Source organism: Centrocercus urophasianus, unplaced genomic scaffold, assembly GCF_019232065.1.
Source record: "Centrocercus urophasianus isolate 14NV4802_14NV808 unplaced genomic scaffold, USGS_Curo_1.0 seq_11, whole genome shotgun sequence".
NCBI classification, from domain to species: Eukaryota; Metazoa; Chordata; class Aves; order Galliformes; family Phasianidae; genus Centrocercus; species Centrocercus urophasianus.
This window is the reverse complement of record NW_024884253.1, coordinates 83,117,696-83,139,039: the sequence shown is the minus strand read 5'-3', so window position 1 is coordinate 83,139,039 and position 21,344 is coordinate 83,117,696. Positions and strand designations below refer to the sequence as shown.

The window sequence follows — 21,344 nt, the reverse complement described above, 5'->3', positions numbered from 1 at the left end:
TGTACTAGTATCCATATCTACTAGCCAGGGTGCACAAGGTCAATACCAAGACTTATAAGATCTAATGCTTCGTGAAAACGCTTAAGGACAGTAAGGAGGAAGAAGACCATGCATAATGCCAAGCTCATTCATGGTATTGGACTTTGCTTAGTGCTACTGTGGATGCTTTACTGCACCCACAGTATCCACTTGAAACTGATGTTACTCTAGAACAAAGAAGCCCACACAAATAGCAAGCCTTCCCTTTCTTCAAGAGACCAGGGAAGAAAAGGGTGTGCAAAGATGAAACGGAGGCATGGACTGATAGTGGTCTTTCCAAATTGTGGAGTAGGATAGTTACAGATGCGAGAACCCAAGTGTTTCTGTTTTCAGTGCAGTATCATATCATAGAATCATAGAATGGCTGAGGTTGGAGGGGACCTTAAAGATTACTCGGTTCCAACTCCTCCGAGATCTCCCCAGAGCATTCTCTTCACCAAGCTAAACAAGCCCAACTCCCTCAATCTTTCTTCATAGCAGAGATACTCCAGTCCTTCAGTCATCTTTGTGGCCCTCTTCTGTACCCACTCGTACAGCTCTGCCCCAAGCGTGGACACAGTTCTCCAAATGGGTCTTCACAAGCACAGAGTAGAGGGAGACAAAACACCTCCCTCTCCTTGCTGGCTACTCCTGTTTCAATGCAGCCCAGGATACTGTAGGTCTTCTGGGCTGCAAGTACTGGCAGACTGCTGGCTCATGTCCAGCTCTTCGTTCATCAGAACGCCTAGGTCCTTCTCCACACAGCTGTTCTCAGTGAGTTCTTCTCCCAGTCTGTGCTCTTATTTGGGACTGCCTCAATGCAAGTGCAACATCTTGCACTTGGCCTTGTTAAACCTCATTAGATTCTCACGTGTCCACTTTTTGAGTATGTGCAGGTCCTTCTGGATGGCATCCCACCTTTCTGTTGTGTCAACTGCACCACATCAGCAAACTTGTGAAAGGTACACTCGAATCCACTGTCTGTCACTGATAAAGATGTTGATGAGCACTGATCCCAGGACGGACCCCTGGGGGACACCACTTGTGACTGGTCTCTACCTGGCAACAACCCTCTGCCTATTGCCTACCATCCAACCGTATCTTTATCCACCAAATAGTCCAACCTTCAAACCCATATCTCTCTAATTTAGAGATGATGATGTGGTGTGGAACTATGTAAAGGCCTTGCACAAGTCCAGGTAGGTGACATCAGTTGCCCTTCCTTTCTCCACAGGTGCCATCACTCCAAAAAAAAAGCCATAGGACTGGTCAGGCACAATCTGCCTTTGGTGAATCCAAGTTGGCTGTCTCAGATCACCTCCACATCTCGCATATGTTTTAACATTTCTTCCAGGAAGATTTGCTCCATGGTATTCCCAGGCACAAACACGTGGCTCATTGGCCTTTAGTTCCCCGGGTCTTCCTTTCTCCCTTTCTTGAATATGGCACTGATATTTCCCTTTTTCTAGTCACCAAGACTTTGCCTGACAGCCACAAACTTCGCCTGACAGACATGATATCTGCTCAGTCTTGCCTCTCTTGAAGGCAAAAATTCCAATGCATCAAGACTGAAATCTAACTCAAGGGACTGCCAAATGACAGGGCACTGTCCTCTCCACTAAAGCAGATTGTCTACTGTACAGTAGAAAAAAAAAACTTTAAAGATTTTCTTTGCAAGCACAAGCAGGTCTCCAAGTTACTGCGTTTCTGTGTTTTTCTTACATACACATTAGTTGTGTGTATCTTCTTTTTGTATTCTCCATAAAAGAATACATCTTCAATAGAAGATAAGTAAGAAAAAGGAGTAAATTATATAGAGCCCTGAGAGCATAAGGCTCCTATGGGGTTTGTAGTAACAAAATGTGTTCATACATTTGTGCTCCAGGCAATTTCACTTCGGGAGCTCGTCCTGAATTACAAAAATTATCCTAAGATCTTCATTTTCACATTGAAAAGTGCAGATCTGTCTGTTAGTTTTGTATTTGTTTCTGTTGTATGCTCAATTAACATCTTCACCTGACAGTGTCTGTGCCATGATACACCATTATTTTTTTTACATGATATACAGAGTGAATTCAAAAGAGATTCCAACTGCAGGTATCTCTTGCTTCCCCTCAGCCTCGTCTGCTCTGGGCTGAATGAATCAAACGACTTGAGCTCATCCTTACACGCCTTGGCCTCTAAACTCTTCCCTATCTTTGTAGCTCTTACATGGACCCTGTAATAGTTTTACACCCTTCTCATACTGTGGCACCCACAACTGCCCCCAGTGCTCGAGGTGAGGCCATACAGCACAGAGCACAGTGGCACAACACCTTCCCTTGCCCGGCTGGCAGTGCTGAGCCTGATGCACCCCAGGGTATGGTTAGCATTTTGGGCTCCTAATGTCTAAATGCAGCCTTGAAAGTGAACCAGAGCCATTAACTCCACTCGTCTACTGTCTACCTTCAGGAGAATTATATGTGCCTGTTAAAAAAAAAAAAAAGGCTAAAAGGAGAATGACTGCAACAGAAGGAAAGTTTGATCCCTTCACACAGAAACGTATCAATACGTCTTCACTGTCATCAGTAATGGTGACAAGCTGTGCACTGAAAATTAAACAGAGTGGACTGATCAGCAAGTGGTTCAGAACTTTGCTCAAACCCATGGGTTCCAGGCATACTACTAGAAATGCCACCACCACTGTGGATTAAAGGACAGAATGACTTGTCCATTGTGCCTAAATCCTGAAAGAGACTGCATTTTACAGTTCTTTCTTTTATTAATTTCACAATATTTGTGATGCATGAAGCAGAGATAAAAATGCTTATTGTCTCCAGTATGGAATATCCATCAGACATTGACATTTGTAGATAAATAAGTAGCTGGGTAGGAGAAATATGAGCAAGGAATCTGTGATAACTGTCTTCTCTGTAGAAGATTACTACAGTTTTAAATCATTGCACAAAACACTAATGTGACAGAAGAGAAGCCAACTGTGTGAAGCCAGGTGTGCAAGTCTGATTAATCTCCTTTGGATTAGATTCTTCATGCACAAAGTAATGAGAAATTTTGCAGGATGTTGGTTCCCAATGGGGTTGTGACCACTCAAACCTGTACATGGTTAAGTAATAAGTGTGTCATAATTATGGAAGAGTTGTTTAGACATTAAAAGTTTTATGATAATCTAGAGACTCAATCCCAGCAGTTCAGTTAAATTTGGTCCCAGGTGATGATTTCAGTTCTTCCTTAATCTTCAATGAAATGCGGGGGCTGAAGCGTTGTCCTAAATGCCCGAGTACTGCATGTGGATATTGGAAAATGAAAATTGAAAGAAATTCTGCTCATGAAGTTTCTACAATAATGATCATATTTGAAAGCCAGCAGGAGCTCACGAGGAGGCCAACAGGAAATGCAGAGCAGTGGATCGACAGTATCAAAACAATTAAGAATTGCATTTTTCTGCTGGGTCTGCCCATCTTGTGCTAGAAAGGAATCAAATAACAATTAAGAGAGGCATGCTGCTTTGTTCCAACAGGGTAAAAATTAGAGAGAGGCTGTGATGGCATTTCCACACCCAGTACCGTGACAGGGATGCTCTGTGCTGATGCAGCACTACCAAGAGCATTGGGAGATGGTGTGGAGAAAAGTACCAAGCACCCTTCTGCAGCACCAGAGGCACCCCTGCAGTGACTGCTCTACAGTCTGCTCTTGGCCCGTCTCCATTCCCACATGGCTTCATCCCCTTCTTAAGGCTCTTAGGCCTTGAGAAGAGTCATGCCATGGCTGTGTGATTTGTATTTGTTACAGGCAATTATCTTCCTGTCATTTTAAAAACCAATTATTCATTTTTATTTTTCACAAAATCGTATGTGCTTTTACATGATTATTTTAGGCCTGCTCTTTTATATGCATTTCTTATCATGGAAAAGACCGATCTTTGTATTAGCACATGCTTTCAGAGGTGAAGATTGTTTCTTTGACATTTCTAAAACCTGTATTACATTATTTGACAAACCCTGCAAGTCAGTCTTCATACCATTATTGAAGAACTCTGGGGCAAGTTCTCAGCAAGAAGCATATCAGACACAAAGGAAACTCTTATTTCCTCAAGTTCTGTGTTTATTCATTCTTCTTTTTTTTTTTTTTTTAATCCTAACTATAGAATCATAGAATTTTTGAGTTGGGAAAGGACTCCTTAAAGTCCAACTCCCTTGCAATGAACACTGTGGGGACACTTATACTTACGTCAGGTTGCTCTAAGCCCTGTCCAGCCTGACCTTGAATGCCTCTGTCTGCTACTTCTCTGGACAACCTGTTCCAGTGCCTCACCACCTTCATTGTAAAACACTTCTTACTTATACCCAATCTAAACTGCCTTTCTTTTAGTTTGAAACCATTTCCCCTTGTCCTTTCACAACAGCCAAGTGTCTCCTTCTTTCTTACAGCCCCTCTTTAGATACTGAAATGCTGCTCTCAGGTCTCCCCAGAGCCTTCTCTTCTCCAAGCTGAACAGCCCCAGCTCTCTCAGTCCGCATCTGCAGGGGAGATGTTTCACCCAGTCGATCATTTTTGTGGCTTTCCTCTGGATCACTTCAGCAGGTCCACATCTTTCCTGTACTGATGACTCCACATGCAGACCCAGAACTCCAGGTGAGGCTTCACCAGCACAGAATAGAGGGGTTTGATCACCTCCCTCAACCTGCTGGCCATGCTTCTTTTGATGCAGCCCTCTGTACTATGAGGGAACATTGCTGGCTCATGTCCAACATGCCATCTACCAGACTTTTTCAGCAGGGCTACGCTCTCTCCTTCCTTCCCCCAGCTTGTACTGATAGCGGGGGTTGCTGCAAACCAGGTGCAAGACCTCACATTTGGATTTCATGAGGTCCACTGCTTGAGCCTGGGCCCACTGCTCGGCCTGTCTGGGTCTCTCTGAATAGCATCTTGTCCCTCAGGCATGTTGACCGCACCACACACCTTGGTGTCATCTGCAAACCTTCTGATGTCACTGTCATTGATGAAGAAGTTAAAGAGCATTGGTCCCAGATCTGACCCCAAAGGGACATCATTTTACTGATTTTATACCTTTAGTGATTTTATAATATCATGTTCCCATTTACATTTGTAAAAAACACATTTACATTAAATAGTTATGCATATGCACGTATTTGCATACATACAAACATGTTAAGACTGAACTTGAGGCATTTCTGTAACTTCTGACTGAAATGTGTTCCATCACAAGGTCACATTTTCCCTTGCACTCTTGTTGAACAGAGATAGCTAACAGGCCACTGTTCCTTCCTACCAGTCATGATCAGAATCTCTTAATCTTTCCTTCAATATTCTCAAAAAATACTTAATAGAGAAATGGGTGTGTAATGAGAACAATCTTCACCTGGAATGCCAGGATTCAGATTTTACCTGTTTTCCCATACACAAGCTGAGGATGTCTCTAGGGTTATTAGTAAAAGAATATCCTTAATTCTGCTTCTCACTGATGAGGGCGCTTCATTAGGATTGACTGCTCATTTCCAAAAATTATACGTGGCTAATATGATTACCACTGGAGAACACAAGGAGCTGAACAAACACATCATTAGACCATGAATGTAAATGGATCCTTAAGAATAAGCTTAATGCTTTTATTTATAAAGTGTGTACAAATGAGGCTTTCTGTTCTAGCAGGAATGCCTTAACCAAATCTAAATCTCAGCTCTTTTCTCCTGCATGTACGCATGTACAACAGTCTGTCCATATGCACATACAAGAGGTCAGTTATGATCGAATGAGAGATGAGTGAAGGTTACCATGAATTAAGAGAAGTCACAGTTATATTTCACTTTAATTGGAAAGTCATCACCATCAAGCAATTGATTTATGCTTAAGACCAATTCTACTTCACACAAAATTTCCAGCTGCAAAAAAAACCCCAAACCATCAGAAGCACCCATCTGCAATGCTTCTGCTATCTTCCATGAAAGGAAGGCTTCTGAATGATGGCTACTTAGTACCAGAGGTTTTTCCTACACCTTATTTTTTTTACCTACACTATTCCTTTTTTATTTTTATTATTTTTAAATATTTTCTTCATGTTGGCCTCATTTTTGAGACGTTTTTTGTAATTAGAATGAAGTGGAGGGTAATAGGAAGCTGTCACTTTCCTCACCTGAAGCCATTAATACTGCTACCTGGCTACCATGCCCATTTGGTCTGTAGTATAAGGCAATTATGTGTAGATTTTGGCAGGCAAGAAAACAAAGAGATTCCACATAAAATGAAGAAAACTATACTGAACAAAAATGTATAGCCATCCAAACAGGAACATGAAGAGACCACATACAGTTATGAGAGAAAATCAAAACATGTTCTTCCCTAATGAGATCTTTCCTGATATTTTTCTTAAGCTACGTAAAACAAGGAAGACTGAATATTTTTCACATTAGCCCTAAAAAGGCTGGAGTAGCATTAACACCAGAAGAGCAACCCAGTGAGAACAACGGGAGCTGCCCCACTACACAGATGAACCATATCTCATCTTGAGCTTGGATTTCAAGGCACTACATTCTGGCAAGTGGCGGAAACTAGGAGCAGACTGTTCAAAAGATACAGGCAAAGACTTAGGGAACCTTTTTTGTTCCATGTAAATGAAATAATTCTCTGTTTCAGTGGCCTAAATGACAGACAGGAGAGTGGAGTCCAGGGGAAGCAGGTGGCAGGAAGTGTGAACAGGGAGCCAAAATGGCAAGAAGCCATGGGATAGTACAGCCTGTGTAAGGACAGGGGGGCAAGTGAAAGAGAAACAGGGAAAAATGTAGGGTGTGTGCAGAGGGACCTGCCCAGATGGTGGTTGAGGGGAGGAGTGACAAAGAGTAATAGAAGAAAGCAAAATTCTCCCTCTCCTCTCAACCCCAATGCTCTTTATGATTAAAGGCATTTAAAGATATCTAGTGTTTTCTTGGTATTTCCTTTCCCATCAATGCACATTCTGTAATTTTTGTGGTAATGGTACGTCTTGATAAAAAAGAGTGAAGGAAATGCTGTGCTGGCATTAGATAATTATGTCTGAGAGGGGAAGAGTCCTGAAGCAACCCTGATGATGGTGCAGCCTGAAAATGCTCAGTGATACCTGCCCTAGTTACAACACACACATTACCAGTACACACAACAACATGGGTGAATATCTTTACAAGACACAGAGCACCTTGCTACAAGGGCAGGCTTATCCTATAAGGGAAATGGTAGCGCTGAGGGTCTAGGAACACCAACTTACCAGTTAAGTGGCTGGCAATCCTGGCAATAGGTTTAGGAGGCAGGGCAGGGGGCTGTTTGAGGAGGGACAACTGTTTCACTGGGGTGTCCTCATGGTCTCCAGGGAAAGCAGCAGATTTTTTGGGGGGAAGTAGCAGGACTGGCTTAGCTGTAGGATCTTGGGACAGGAGGGCTCCAGATTCATTGGATGTGGGGCTTTCTTCAGACACTGGAGGACACAACCACATCATAGACGCAACAACGTTACGAGCAAAGCAGTAGCGGATACAGCCATTGTAGAACGTGAAAAGCAGAGCAAGAATGCAGGTTAAGACTAATAGATTTCACTCAAACATTGTGTAACACAGAAAGAAGGAAAGAAAGAAAAAGAGAAAGAGTAACACGCATCTACACAACAGATGAATTTCCCATTACCTCTGACAGAAATCAGGTCCCGTATGCCTGCCTGGGACGTATTCCCACATGTTGAATACAAATGCAAATGTTTCAAATGTCACATCCTGGATGGTCTGTCACCACAGCTTGCTCAGGACCTTATATGTTAGCAGGGGGTTTTTAGATTAATACTATAACCGTAAAAGCACCAAACAAGGGCTATTCCATTTCAAAGAGGTCACGCAGTTCACCTGATGGCAGATGGGCACTTTTGCTAGTCACTTTTCCTCATCTGACCTTTGTCCATGACTCTCAGTGCTACACAGAATGAGTGCTTAACTTTGATGTACAGATTGTTGTCTCTCTTCATAGATTGAGGACGAAGCTTAGATAGCCTCACCTAGGGCAGCGCAGCTGGCTGCCAATTACCGAAAGTTGTGTGATGTAAATGTCACCCAACACCACATGGCGAGAAAAGGACAAGACATACCCCAGGGTTTAAAAATACTGTCAGACCACTTGAGCTCATTGGCACACCTGAGAAGTAGCAGGAGAGAAATCCACAGCTATAAGTTCACAAAATGCAGAGACTTTGCTTTACTTGCAGACTTTACTTGTGTGGAAGCAGCAGTTACTGCTGTGCTGAGAGAGCAAACATTTTTTTATGGAGCACTCAATGATAATCTATTTGCCTTATCTCCTTCTCCACCAGAAGACCTTGGTCTTCAACAAGATGTTACCTGTCCCATCCATGATCTCTGTGGTTGGGAGCACCTCGTACGAGCAGGGTTCCCCAGGTGCTGAGCCTGACTCCAGTTCTGCTAGGGCTGGCAGGGATACCTGGCTGGAGCTCAGCACTTGTCCAGAGCCCAGAGGCTGCCCATTCTCCAAAGCTCCTTCTTCATTTGGTATGGAGAGCTCTCCATCTGTTAATATTTGGAAGAAAGCAAAATGATAACAGAAGACACATAAATAAGATGCTGAAAGAATTTAAAGTGAATCCTGCTAACAGTAATATATTGTTTGTGAGTGAGAAACCTGTACTAAGCCATTGTATGTTTGTAGAATCAGGGATAACAATCAAAACAATACGGTTCGGATCTCAAAAATACAACTTATGTTGAATAATTTTTGAATATATCTGACTGACGTTCTGTCTGTAACAGTTTCACACAAGTGTGACAGCATTTCATTTGCCTGACAGGGTTCTTATGTGATATGATACGCGATGTATGAATTATGTATTACGATATGTGGTCTAAGCTGGGTGGCTCCCAGTCACCTTTCATCTGATAGAGTGATAAAATCTGTTTTTCCCTCTGTCTCCACTTAAGCTGCAAACTGAAAAATGAGAACGGGCTGGAAGTGAAGCTATCAAGCTTTTTTCTTTAAAAAGACAAACACAACAATACATGATTTATATTTCAGTAATAATAATAACAACAAATATTATTCTCTTCCACCATTTTTTAAACTCTTAGGGGCACAAACAAAATCACAGACATATGCACTGTTTTATATACTAATAAAACTACTGTAATCTTCCAGCATGACCAAGAGTATAAGTAAGGGAAAGAAAAATTTCTATAGTTGCCTGGTGAAGGTCTTGATATTAAGATAAAGCAAATTACATTTTAGAAGTCTTTTTTTTTTTTTTTTTTTTTTTAAGTCCTTATTAATAACTTATCAATTTGAGCAAACATTTCTGGATCAGCAATTGTTAGTTTTTTTCCTATCAAATACCACTTCACATTAGAAATAATATAGAACAGAAGGGTGGGATCAGCTCATTCTCCACAGCATCAACCCACATGATTTTTATATCAGAACTTGTTATGCACAGCCCTCTGGTACCTAGAGGCAAAGACTACACAGATATCTCAATTACAATTTTATGAAGTGTTCTGCCATTATGAGTAGAAGCCTGAAAATATAACCCGAATGTGACCTGTAAAGCAGAAAGCCCAGCAGGCAGATAAAGAGAGCCTGGTGTTACCACACATTCAAATCATCATTTTTTTAAATCAAATTCAGAATACCCAGTTCTAGTTGCTGATTTTGGGGCAACTGTGACTAGCCATATTATTGCTCACTGTACCAAACAGATGTACATCATTCAAGTGAGCACACATTTTCCCCTCACAGGGATAAGACGTGCATAACGTTTTGGAAAACAATGAAGAGATAAAAAAAAGTGAAGTTTCACTTAGACGTCAAGACACTGCAATTAACAAGTCTGGAAAGAAATCAGATTATTTTCTGTCTTGTAAAGTCTCTGCACAACGTGTAAAGATGATCTATTGTTTATTTTGGCATTGTTAGAAATAGCGAGGTCTTGACATTCTTGGTTATCTTGCAGTGTTTTTGAAGAACTAGAGCTTTTACCGTGTACTGTTACATCACAGCAGCCTGAAACTCTACCTGTAGCTTTCAGAGCAATCAACTGAGCTGGCAAAAGGTGGCAACATTAATCAAAACTGAAGGTTTCAGCCAACTGTTCAACGCACAGCTTTGTTGTAGGTGCTTCGGTCATTCGATACAAACCACTTTATTTCCATAGACAGCAAAGATCTAACAACAGTTCAGCCAACATTTAAGCTGAATGTTTTTTTGACTTAGCTGTTTCAGTGGAAATACTACATATCCTGTTCTTGATTTGTCTCCCTTTCATAAACACACCCCTTCACGGTGGTCAGGATAAAGGCTGCTGTTATCTCAGATGCATGGTTTCATGAAAGACCATAACTATTTACTGAGCAGAATAACTGCTTTTTGAACCACAGACAGTGATTATATCCAGCAGTATTTACTAATTTCAGCACAGGACTAAATTTAACCAGTATTCTTACCTAAGAGAAAGATTTTTTTCTTTAAGGATATCTACATATTTTAATGAATTGAGATGCCAATTGTAACATGTTGATCTTACAGTCTTAAATGCACTTTGCACTTCTCAAGGTATATTCAGCAAAGCAAAACATCAGATAAGGTTTTAACTTTCATTTTCCAACATAATAACAAGCATGACAGTTCTCTGTATTGACAGCATAACTTATTTTAATCTTCCCTCCAAATATCTCTAATCTTCATCTAGACTCTAAAAATCATCCTCAGATTTGACTGAAATTATCAGACGACACAAAATCATGACTGAAACATATACCTGAATTTTGAGCTTGCTTAAAGCTACAAAGGGAGCTGCTAAAACACAGAAAACAGATCAAACATAGATAAAATCATCATTTGTAGAGTGAAGAATCTCTTAGTGTGAATTAATCCTGGATCAAAGGCATGCTTGACAATCAGATATAAACAGCAAATTAATTGCTATTTTTAAAGCACTAAAAGCTATGTTAGTTAGCTGACATACAAATGAAAAGAATTCTAGTAATGCAATTATGATATATATGGATGAATCAATTAGTCTTAAGGAACTGACTAAGAGTTTAAAGTTAATTTTGCACATTGATAACGTAATATTTTGTTCTCATGCTCGCTAAATCCTTTGCTGCATTTTCTCAGAGCCTGCTGTTTCTAACTGGAAAAAGATTTTCCTTAGATGCATGAGTCAGTTTGATCTGGAAGGGACCAAAGTGAACAACATGAACTCTGCAGCAAAATGAGCACGCGAAGGATGCTGCCCTGCTGATCCTGCACCCTGCCATGGAAGAAGCAGAACCTCAGAGAAAATTCTCCAATGCAGAAAACTCAACCCAGACTTGTTGGTTCGCCTTTGCATATGGAAAAAACAATATGGGGTGAAGGCTCAGAAACGTGGAGATGTTATGCTCAAAAGAGGTGGACCCTGGGAGCTTGTTGGGCCTAGCAGCTGGACTGCTCACCGAGCACCAGTCCTATCTACTGAAGGATAAGGGTTTGAACTCTCAGCTTAGTGTAATTCTTAGACTATCACATGTTCACGAGGCCAGATGGAATCTACTCCAGGGTACTGAAGGAGCTGGCAAAAACGCTTGACAAACAACATTTCATCATTTATCAACAGACCTCGTCAACTGGGAAGCTCCCAGATGACTGGAGAACTGTCAGTGTGACTCCCATTTACAAGAAGGGTCGTAAGGAGGATCTGGGGAATGATAGGCCTGTCAACCTGACCTTGGTATCAAGGAAGGTTATGAAGCAGATCATCTTGGCCAAGAAGGCCAAGAGCATACTGGTTTGAATCAGTATACAACAGCACCAGTCAGTAATGGTCAGTAATGCCAACAGCACTAGTGAAGAAATTGTCCTCGTGTACTCAGCTCTGGTGAGGCTGTACCTTGATCTGTGCTCAGTATTGAACCCCTCACTACAAGAAAGACATCGAGGTCCTAGAGTGTGCCCAGAGAAGGGCAGTGAAGCTGAGAAGGGTCTGGAACACAAGTCTTATGAGGAGCAGCTGAGGGAATGGGATTGCTTAGTCCAGAGAAGAGGAGGCTGAGGAGAGACCTTATAGCTCTATACAGCTACCTGAAAGAACATTGTTGAGAGGTGGAGGTTGGCCGCTTCTGTCAGCTAACTAGAGATAGGAGGAGAGGGAACAGCCTCAAATTGTGCTGTGGAGGTTCAGGCTGAATATTAGCAAAAAAATTATTTTCAGAAAGAGTGATAAAACATTGAAACAGGCTTCCCTGGGGAGCAATGCAGTCACCACCCCAGGATATGTTCAAGAAACACGTAGATGTGGCACAGCTTAGTGGATGAGATGAAAGGAGGTCTTTTCCAGCCTTTATGATTCTGTGATTCTATGATTAAGCATGATTTGTACTCAGGAACTCATTCACCAGATTCACTTTTGGTACTTCTCAAAAATGACTTAGTGTGAAGCAGCCCAATTTACATGTGGACAGTGCCTAGGTGTTACAGACCAGTCTTTTTGTTGTTTCATTCCTTTGGAGCTCTGCCTGCCTTATCACCATATCTTTTGATTCTGAACACCCTGGAATAGAGAACTTCTCATATGACTGAAAAATGTCAAGCTCATGAGCTCCTTCCATAGATAAATGACCAAGGAAGTGAAAATGACAGGGAGAATTCTACATCCCATGTTACTTTCCATTTTTAGTTGTCTTCTCAGTATTGGCCTGCTTTCAAGTAAGAACAGCTAGGAAATTATTCTTGATGGTGAAGGGTAGGAAGGTGAGGCACATCCATGCTGAGGTGATGCAACACTGAGTTCTGTTGTTTGTCGTTTATCATTCACAGAACACTTTCAAATCCTGACAGGACATAGGTAATTTGAAATATGGGTTTTGAAACCTCATTTTGTTCAGATGGACAGTACAAAAATACGAAGATGAAGGTCACCTATGAGGAATCATTGCATTATTATCTGTGAAGCAAACGATCAGTATACACATTCAGAAATTTCCCACTACAGGAAAATTTGCTTATATTCAGATTAAAGAAGAGGTATGAAAACACTACCAGTCCGTTTAATTCTTTGACTGGTATCATAGCACACTGGGCAACTCTATAGACAGTCGCTTTTGAAATGGTTACAGTTTGATGTTAAAATCAAAGCTATTCATCTTTTGATGAAAAGAGCTCACTGTTTGAGCTCTTGGCTCTGCCAGTCTACAAACTATTAGAACAGAGGCATCTAATCAGATACTTCTTCAGTGTGCTGTTTTTCCTAAAAGTACTCTGTATTTGAAATAAATACAGACTTTGCCTATATTTTCAGAAGATTCAAGTTACAGAACCTATAAAAGAATGAAAAGTTATTTGGGCATGAGTCTGGACCTTGCCAAGAAATGAGCTCCCTACACTTCAAGCTAGAGTGGTTTCACTTCAACAGTTTAAGTACGAGGGTCACCGAAATAATAAAATCATTTATTGTTTCCCAAAAATAGCAGCTGGAATGCAGTGACTCTTCTATGTGTGAACACTGTGATCTACTGTGCCCTGTTAGCTCTCACCTGCTGGATGACACAGTCACTTGAAAAGCCAGCAAATCCCAAAGCAAACCAGTCAGAGAGTCACTAAACAACAGGAGAACAAACTGGCTGTCTAATTCTGGTTTTCTTCAGCATAGATGATAAAATAACACTAAGTACACTGCAGTTTCAGAATTTCAGTTCTTATGTCAGTCTATCTGTATGGTTTCCTTTAATCTGTTTAAGAAAGAAAAAGGCAAAATAATCACTCCTCAGCTTTGGTCTCCTCTTTGGAAAGGCAGAGATTTAGCACTGTGGTTCCACCTGTTGTCTGTGCAAGATGAGTCTTGGCGTAGAAAGCATAGAAACAACCATCAAATAAAGCTTTCTGCTATGAAGTGATGCGCTTCCACAAAGTATTGGAGATTAGCTATCAGGAAGTACAAGGAAAACGTTATTTCTGCTTAAGGTTTACAGCGAGATATAATACCTTTTATGAGAACTATGCTTGTCCTGCTTCATCCCATCCCATCAACGAAGAAAATGTTACTTTTCCTCTACACATTTTGCCTTACTTACATTCTTAAATCATATGTGATCACCACTGCTATACCTATACACAACTATCTTCCCCTCTGCTCTGCTTCTTTCAAGGAAGGACTCCTTGAAAACTTCACAGCTTTCTGTGTTTGCAAACAGCAGGAAGTGAGGTGAAGATACTGAATTAGACATCTAACTGTGTTGAGTGACAGTTTCCTGTTTAGTTGCACCTGACAGTAAAAGTCTGATGTCTCTACATCTTGTACTGGAAATAGGAAAAGGGAGCATGTATTTCATCCTAGTTCTTTCTGATATGAATAGGTGAAAAATGACTACAAAGAGGAGATTTTTTGTTTGTTTGCATGATGAGGACCTCCAGACAACATAATGCCTACTTCACCAGGTGACAAAGAAGATTACAGACTACTGCAGCCCTTTGCAGGAGAGAAGGGAGAATTTCCCTGAGTTTCAAGGCAGAGAACAGGATCAAGTTGCACAGGAGAGATTTTATGAAGGTGAGTGTAGGGATGACCAGAAGCTGACTTCCAAGCTCCCCAGGGTGCTGAACCGGGAGCCTTGCTGGCAATGGAGACACCTGGCTGCACATTCAATCCAAGTCACTGTCCAGAAAGTGCAAAAACCAAGGCATCAAAAAGGGAAAATCTTTGGCCAGTTGTGGTTTCTACTCTGCACTTGCATCTAGGATGACTTTCAAGACAGCTAGCCATAGTAAGAGCTCAGGCATTCTCAAAGGATTAAAAAGCATCTAGAATAGGTAACAGATGAAAACCACAGAAAGTAATCACAAGTTGCACATTGATTTTGTTCGGATTAGTAAATTTTTACATCATCTCTTCTTTCCCAACAAGCTAGATCAAAGTAGATTTAAATGGTCCAGATTTTCTAAAATAGATCCTACTTAGAAAAACTCTGGAAGTTTATAACTTTGATTGACTTTTACCAGGTTTTGTTGTGGTATTGTTAAACACTTCTAGACTTGGAATTAATGAGGCATCAAAGTACATACCTAAGTTCTACTGAAATTAAAATGCAACCTTGGCATGCCAATACAGTTTGCTTAATTAATTGCCTTAGTTACTAACAAGAGAAGCAGCAAACAAACAAAAGCTGGAGTTAAGTACTCACAAATATGTGATATCAATTATTCGTTATGCTACCTATGTAAAATAATGGTGTTTTGCATAAGTAATACATCACCAACTCAACAAAGGAATAATTCTGATTGGGGAAATATTATTATTATGCATTCTGGGTTGTTTCAAGTGTTCTATGCTCATCACACAATCCCACACCTTAAAAACATTTCTCTTCTCCACAACCATTAATCCTACAGTGACTCAACCAGAGATAATAAATGCATGCAGAGACCCATTCCATCTCCCCTCAGTCGGGATGCCTTGCTGTTTTGCAGCAGGTGACTACAGTACAGTGTTGTGATTTATATTTTTACTGCTTTACTTTCTGATTAGCTTACAAGTTTATTTGCAAGATCCACCAAGAGATGTTTGGAGACCTTATTCTGTACGGTTCTGCCATTCCAGATGGTATTGCCAGTTCTTAATGTTATGACAAAGTGAGATCTGTCCATAAAACTATATGGGATGTCAATTTAACATTGTGAAAAGAAGAACGCTTACCTTTATCAAAGATTTCCTTTAGCACTCCTCGTTTTATAAGCTCCTCTCTGCTTTGCCTCATTGATATCTTTCTTTCCAAAGCTGAAAGCAAAGGAGAAGGGGGATTATTAACAGAAAAGAAAGGAAATGTTTCAAAACGCTTCTTCTCCATTTACAGTCAGTGGCAAGTGAGTCAAAAGCCCAAAGAAACTCCTTGGTTTTGAAGTAAGGCTCACATTGAGAGAAACATCTACAGACTGGCTCATTTGAGGGCATGTCTCAATTCCCATTTGGATACATGACCCAAGTGTTTCTTGCTAATAAAGAGAGAACAAAAAAATAATGCAAATGTCTGTGAGGGAAAGGTAAAAAAGAAGGTAATGTGAAAGATCATGGAGAAAGACTGGATTGTGGATTGGCTGTGGATTGTCTTCTGGCCATGGAAGAGTACTGGCACCGCTGGTGCCCTGAAGACAAGAGTAATTTGCTACTAGCTCCAATGAGAGTAGAACAAGGCATTTGGGATAGTGCCAAAAATGAGCTGTTTAATGGAGTCTTCTCCCTGGAGGGGTGTTTTCCCCAAAATAAGTACAAACAAATGACACTCCATGACAGTAATTTAACACCAGGGCTCAACAGCCTGGGTCCTGTATTTGCTGCTTGGAGACTGTGGTCACCGGGGCAGCAAGATGACAGATAGAAATTTCATGTTTGTTTAGTTCAGCAGTAATTAAAACAATGTCCAATTAACCAAAACATCACAAAGGACATGGATTCAGGCGAACTGCTGAAAGGCAGCAAGCAAGGGGCATGAGAAGTGATGTGCAGGAGGGGCTGTGACTGTGTGCGCTCTCCGAGAAACAGGCTCATGCTTGCCAAAAAAGAGGCACAGTTAAGGGCGAACCGCTTCTGCCATATGCTCCCCTATCAGACACAGCGCAGATGCACACACAGATGAACTGAGACTTTGCTTCTTCAGTCTGCCCAAGGCAGATTTAAAGCAAAAGGGGCTCCAAAACACTCTGCCCCTGAAAACACGAGGATGTTACCTTTTCCGGCGCTGCTGGCTGCTCTCTGTTCCCAGAGGGACACAATATACTTGGTGAATTAGCTGTGCTTACACTGACACACTGCATTCATTGCAATTTATTTGCTGTCAGATACGAGTGGCTTAGCATGAACAAGGCAGTGCTGATTTATAAAGCATTCAATTCCATAATATCAATTTAGATCTCCCCATTTTTAAGATCGGCTTTGAACATGTATTCTTTAGGACTGAGAAAGCCAGCAGACACAATCTGTAGCTAATAAAACCCCTGCTTTCTTCTGAACACACCCTCTGAGCATCAACATCAATCAGAATTATGGCAGTACAAGCCCCATTGGCCCACTGTGTGGCACAGTTTTATTTCTGAAGCTCTTACTGTAACAGCCCAGTTTAAGAAGTGCTTTAGGCACCTCACTGCCTTTCAGCAGAACTTAGATTTCTAATATGCTTTTGACAGATAGACACCCCAGCAATCAGCCTGCGGAGTTGCCTTGTAGACTGGCCGTCCATCTGTCTTTTCCTTGCATCCAAACAGCCTTGTTCTGGTATGGCATTTAAAGCTTCTTCTCGAAGAACAGCCACCATCAGTCCCTCCAAAAAAAAAAAAGTCAAAACAAGCTACAGCTAATCTTTGAGCTTTGTCCCACCGTAGAGATCATTAAAATCCTGTCTTTAAAGACTAATTTGGCCTTACTGAACTCCTTTTCCAGTAAGTCTGAGAAACAGTAATTTTCCCCAAATGCAAACAGAGTAGAGCACTCAGCTTGTGTTGGTTGGAGGGCAATTAAGCAGGGCAAACCAGCAGCAAAGCAGCAGTTTCTGTTTGTAGGCCAGCAGCATTCTTCACAAAACAAAGAGAGAGGCAAATTCTGCTATTTCTGAACTTCACCAGAAATAGCAAAGTAACAGACTCACGCTTTACATACAAATCCGAGCACATGGCTGCAGGAGTACAACCATATGTTGTATACAAGCAGATAGATTTCCATACAAGATGCTTGGTTTTCATATACCATACACAAATAAGCCAGGTGAGAATGGCCAACAAAAGGTACAGACCCCCTGGGGTGTGTAGATCAAGCCATCAAAGCCAACCACTGAGGACACAAACATGTCTGTCATTTTGCACAGGCACTGGCACCCACTGGCGTTCCTCATCCCACCCTTTTGCCTTGTGAACACTCAGCTAGTTATGCAGCACAATTACTGCTGACTTCGTAACCAGGCAATCCCATCACATTATAAAAGCAGCAGAAAGAAACCCAGTAATACTTCTGGGGTCTGAGTCCTAAAGTGAATACTATGCAGAAGCAGAGGACCAACTTTCCCAAAACTGTCACAGAGCAACATACTCAAATATAGGGCAAGAATTCTCACAAACACAGATTATTTTGCAGTTCACCTAGCAGTCTATCTAAATTTTCAGAAGACTAAATACATAGGTTCTTTCACACATCTCCTTTTAGTTGTAATCTGTTTCTAATCCAGAATGGCAAAAGGAAAATCAAACCCCCCATAACCCAAATCAAACCACGCCAGTTTGAAGCTTAGATGAAAGCAATCTTTTTTTCAGTTTCCAAATCCTTTCTAAGTAGGCATAGAACAGAAAGTATTAATTATTTTCCTACTAAGCCAGTTTAATTAATAAGATGTTTAGAGGAAGGGCATGCTGGGCTAAGAGCAGCACTGAATGATAATAACAGATGCTATACTAAAACGACGGAACATGCTGCTTTCTCTTATTACAAATCTTCCTCCCGAACAAGTCTTGCACATTTAAATGCGTAAACTGCTATGCTACTGCAGGATCAAGTGAAAAAAAAAACCAGCATGCAAGTGTCTAAATGCAGAACTCATTAGGCTCTAACAGCTTGTACAATCAAATGTTTCACTCTGCCTCGATTTCTCTGACAAAGATTGCCAGATCTTTTACGAAGGATTTTATTTTCAAGCAGAAAGCTGATACAGAATGAATTCATTCACTTTCAATTAAGAGGGGATCCATTCAGAGTACATAAAATAAATTAAAAAAAAGTACAGTAAATAAAAAACCTCTGAATTAATCCTCGATTCATGAGAACCCTGTAAATTCTGTGATGGGAGCAAATAAATTATAATTAATACTTAACAAAAGATGTATTGCTTCATTGGTGATTTTCCTTGGTGATTAACCTCATTTTGTTCATTTGTACAATCTTCCAGGAGATTAGAAATAAGCATTAAGCCCCCTTTTGGGGACTGCTTATACCAGAAACTAGTTGTCTTAACAAATTCATCCGTTTCCCAACAAATACTGTTACCAGCTTGTAGAAGTGAGATGTCTGTATTTTATGACATAAATGTACAGATTTTGCCACTGAGCTCTGCAGTAGCTATTACTTTCAAGTTCTGATGAATAAACAGTGGGAAATACTTTTATTAATGCTCCTGAGCTAGTGCTTTTGAACTCTTCCCCAGGAGCAGCACCCCTCCACTGTTCAAACACAGTCTTCTCTGTGGCAGACCCATTAAGAACAGAAAAGCCCTGACAGGGTCACGAGGATTTCCAGCCCCTCCATTCTGGAAATCAAGCACAGTTTTGTCTTTATTCCTCTAATAATCTGCTGTGCTCCACGATGACAGTGCTTGTGGGCCATTCCTCCAGCTGAGAAGTTGAAGCATGCTGCTGCCTTTGTGCCAAGTGCCTCTGCTGTTCTATTAAGTAGCCATAGAGGCATTTATGTAGTCAGGATATTTGACCCTTCTGTCCTGCCATTCTTTGCCCCAGGACCAAGACATCCCAGGTGAACTCTTCCATCTTGCATCTCCCCCTCACATAACTTGTCATATTGCTGTTTAAACCAAGGGGTGGCCACAAGTCCTGCCCCTTCTATTTATCTGGCAACCAAAACTAAAGCCCCAGCAGACTCTTAACTCTGCCTTCTTCTGAGGTTGCCCTTAAGCCTAAAGAGCACTGGGGGCTGCTTTGCATGAATTCCTCCTTTCAAAGGTCATTATAATCTTCATGATGATTTTAGGAAGCAAAAATCATTAGCTATGAATGAAGCACAGAGGAGGAGCTTCCTGGTCCGTCAATTATATTTGAATTCAATAGGTAAAAAATTGCTTTGCTAATGTTTCAGTTCTGAGTAACTAGAAACAACTGAACCAATAATTTTGCAATGTTAAGAAGAACTATCATTAATTTCCTTTAGATTTGCAAAGGAGAATTTTCCAGGTGTGAATGGATTACGTGTGAAGGAAACAGACCTGAGGGTGTTGGTTGATGCTTGGCTGAACATGAGCCAGCAGTGTGCCCAGGTGGCCAAGAAGGCCAGTGGCATCCTGGCTTGTAACAGAAACAGTGCAGGTAGCAGGAGCAAGGAAATTAACCACCCCCCTGTATTCAGCCCCGGTGAAATCACACCTTGAGTACTGTGTGCTCAGTTTTGGCCCCTCACTACAAGAAAGACATTGAGGCTCTGGAGAGTGTCCAGAGAAGGGCAACGAAGCTGGTGAGCGGTCTGGAGCACAAGTCTTATGGGGAGCAGCTGAGGGAGCTGGGATTGTTCAGTCTGGAGATGAGGAGGCTCAGGGGAGACCTTACTGCCCACTAAAATGACCTGAAAGGAGGTTGTGGTGAGCTGGAAGTTGGCCTCTTCTCCTGCGTAACTACCAACAGAAAAAATGGGAATGGCCTCAAGTTGCTTCAGGGAAGTTTTGGATTGGATGTTAGCAAAAATTTCTTCTCCAAAAAAGTGGTCAGGTGCTGGAATGAGCTTCCCAGCGAGATGGTGGAGTCACCATCCCTGGAGGCGTTCAAGAAATGTTTGGATGTTGAGCTGAGGGATGTGGTTTAGTGGGGAAATATTGGTGGGAGGTAGATGGTTGAACTGGATGACCTTGGGGGTCTTCTCCAGTCTTGGTGATTCTATGATTATCTACCATAACATGTTGCATCAGACTGAAACTCTTCTACCTATGTAGACTTTCTTGATAATCAAACAGAGCAGGATTCACCTGTTAAATTTATACAGCGTGAGCTTCTGATTCCAAGTTGGTCCCCTTATATAGTAAAAGCAATTCTCAGACATTACTGACCTCAGCCCAATGTAGCATCTAAAACAGGCTAAACTGCACCTTGGAAATGCCTTTATTCTTTCCAGACTGCAAAGGAAGCTAACAGTGAGCAGCTGAGCTGGAGAAGCACAAAATAAGGACTGAATCTAATCTTGAAATCAACACTGACAGGAGAAAAATTTATGAAAGATGTAGACAAAAGTCTCAGACAAAGTTGAGAGAAACAAAGGTGTGCCAGCTCATACAGAGTTCTATTAATTTTAGGATTGATTCAGTATTTGTAGCATCACTGCTGTGAGCTTGAGGTTTGCACAATTGTAAAACATAGCTTGGATGAAATAACTGTTTTGCTTTGCTTAGCCCTAAATACTTTTTTTTTTTCTTATAACATTAGCATATCTCTTGGAGCCTGAAGGAAGGAAAACTATCTTAACAGGTTTCTAAGTATCTGAGATTTGAAGTTTCTTACCAAAGCTCTGGGTCTCTGTAACCTCAGCCAGGATTTTCCTTCAACAGTACTATCTACAAAATCCGTCT

The 21,344-nt window shown here is 41.2% G+C and overlaps 1 protein-coding gene across 1 annotated transcript in view; it reads right to left on the bottom strand.

Annotated features, from left to right (window-relative positions):
• The window catches only part of PHACTR1 (phosphatase and actin regulator 1), a 140,532-nt gene that overhangs the window by 55,614 nt on the left and 63,574 nt on the right, over positions 1-21,344 (bottom strand). The window contains 3 exon segments of the mRNA XM_042809000.1: positions 7,274-7,480; positions 8,388-8,573; positions 15,722-15,802. Of these exon segments, the coding sequence (XP_042664934.1) occupies positions 7,274-7,480; positions 8,388-8,573; positions 15,722-15,802 (474 nt within the window).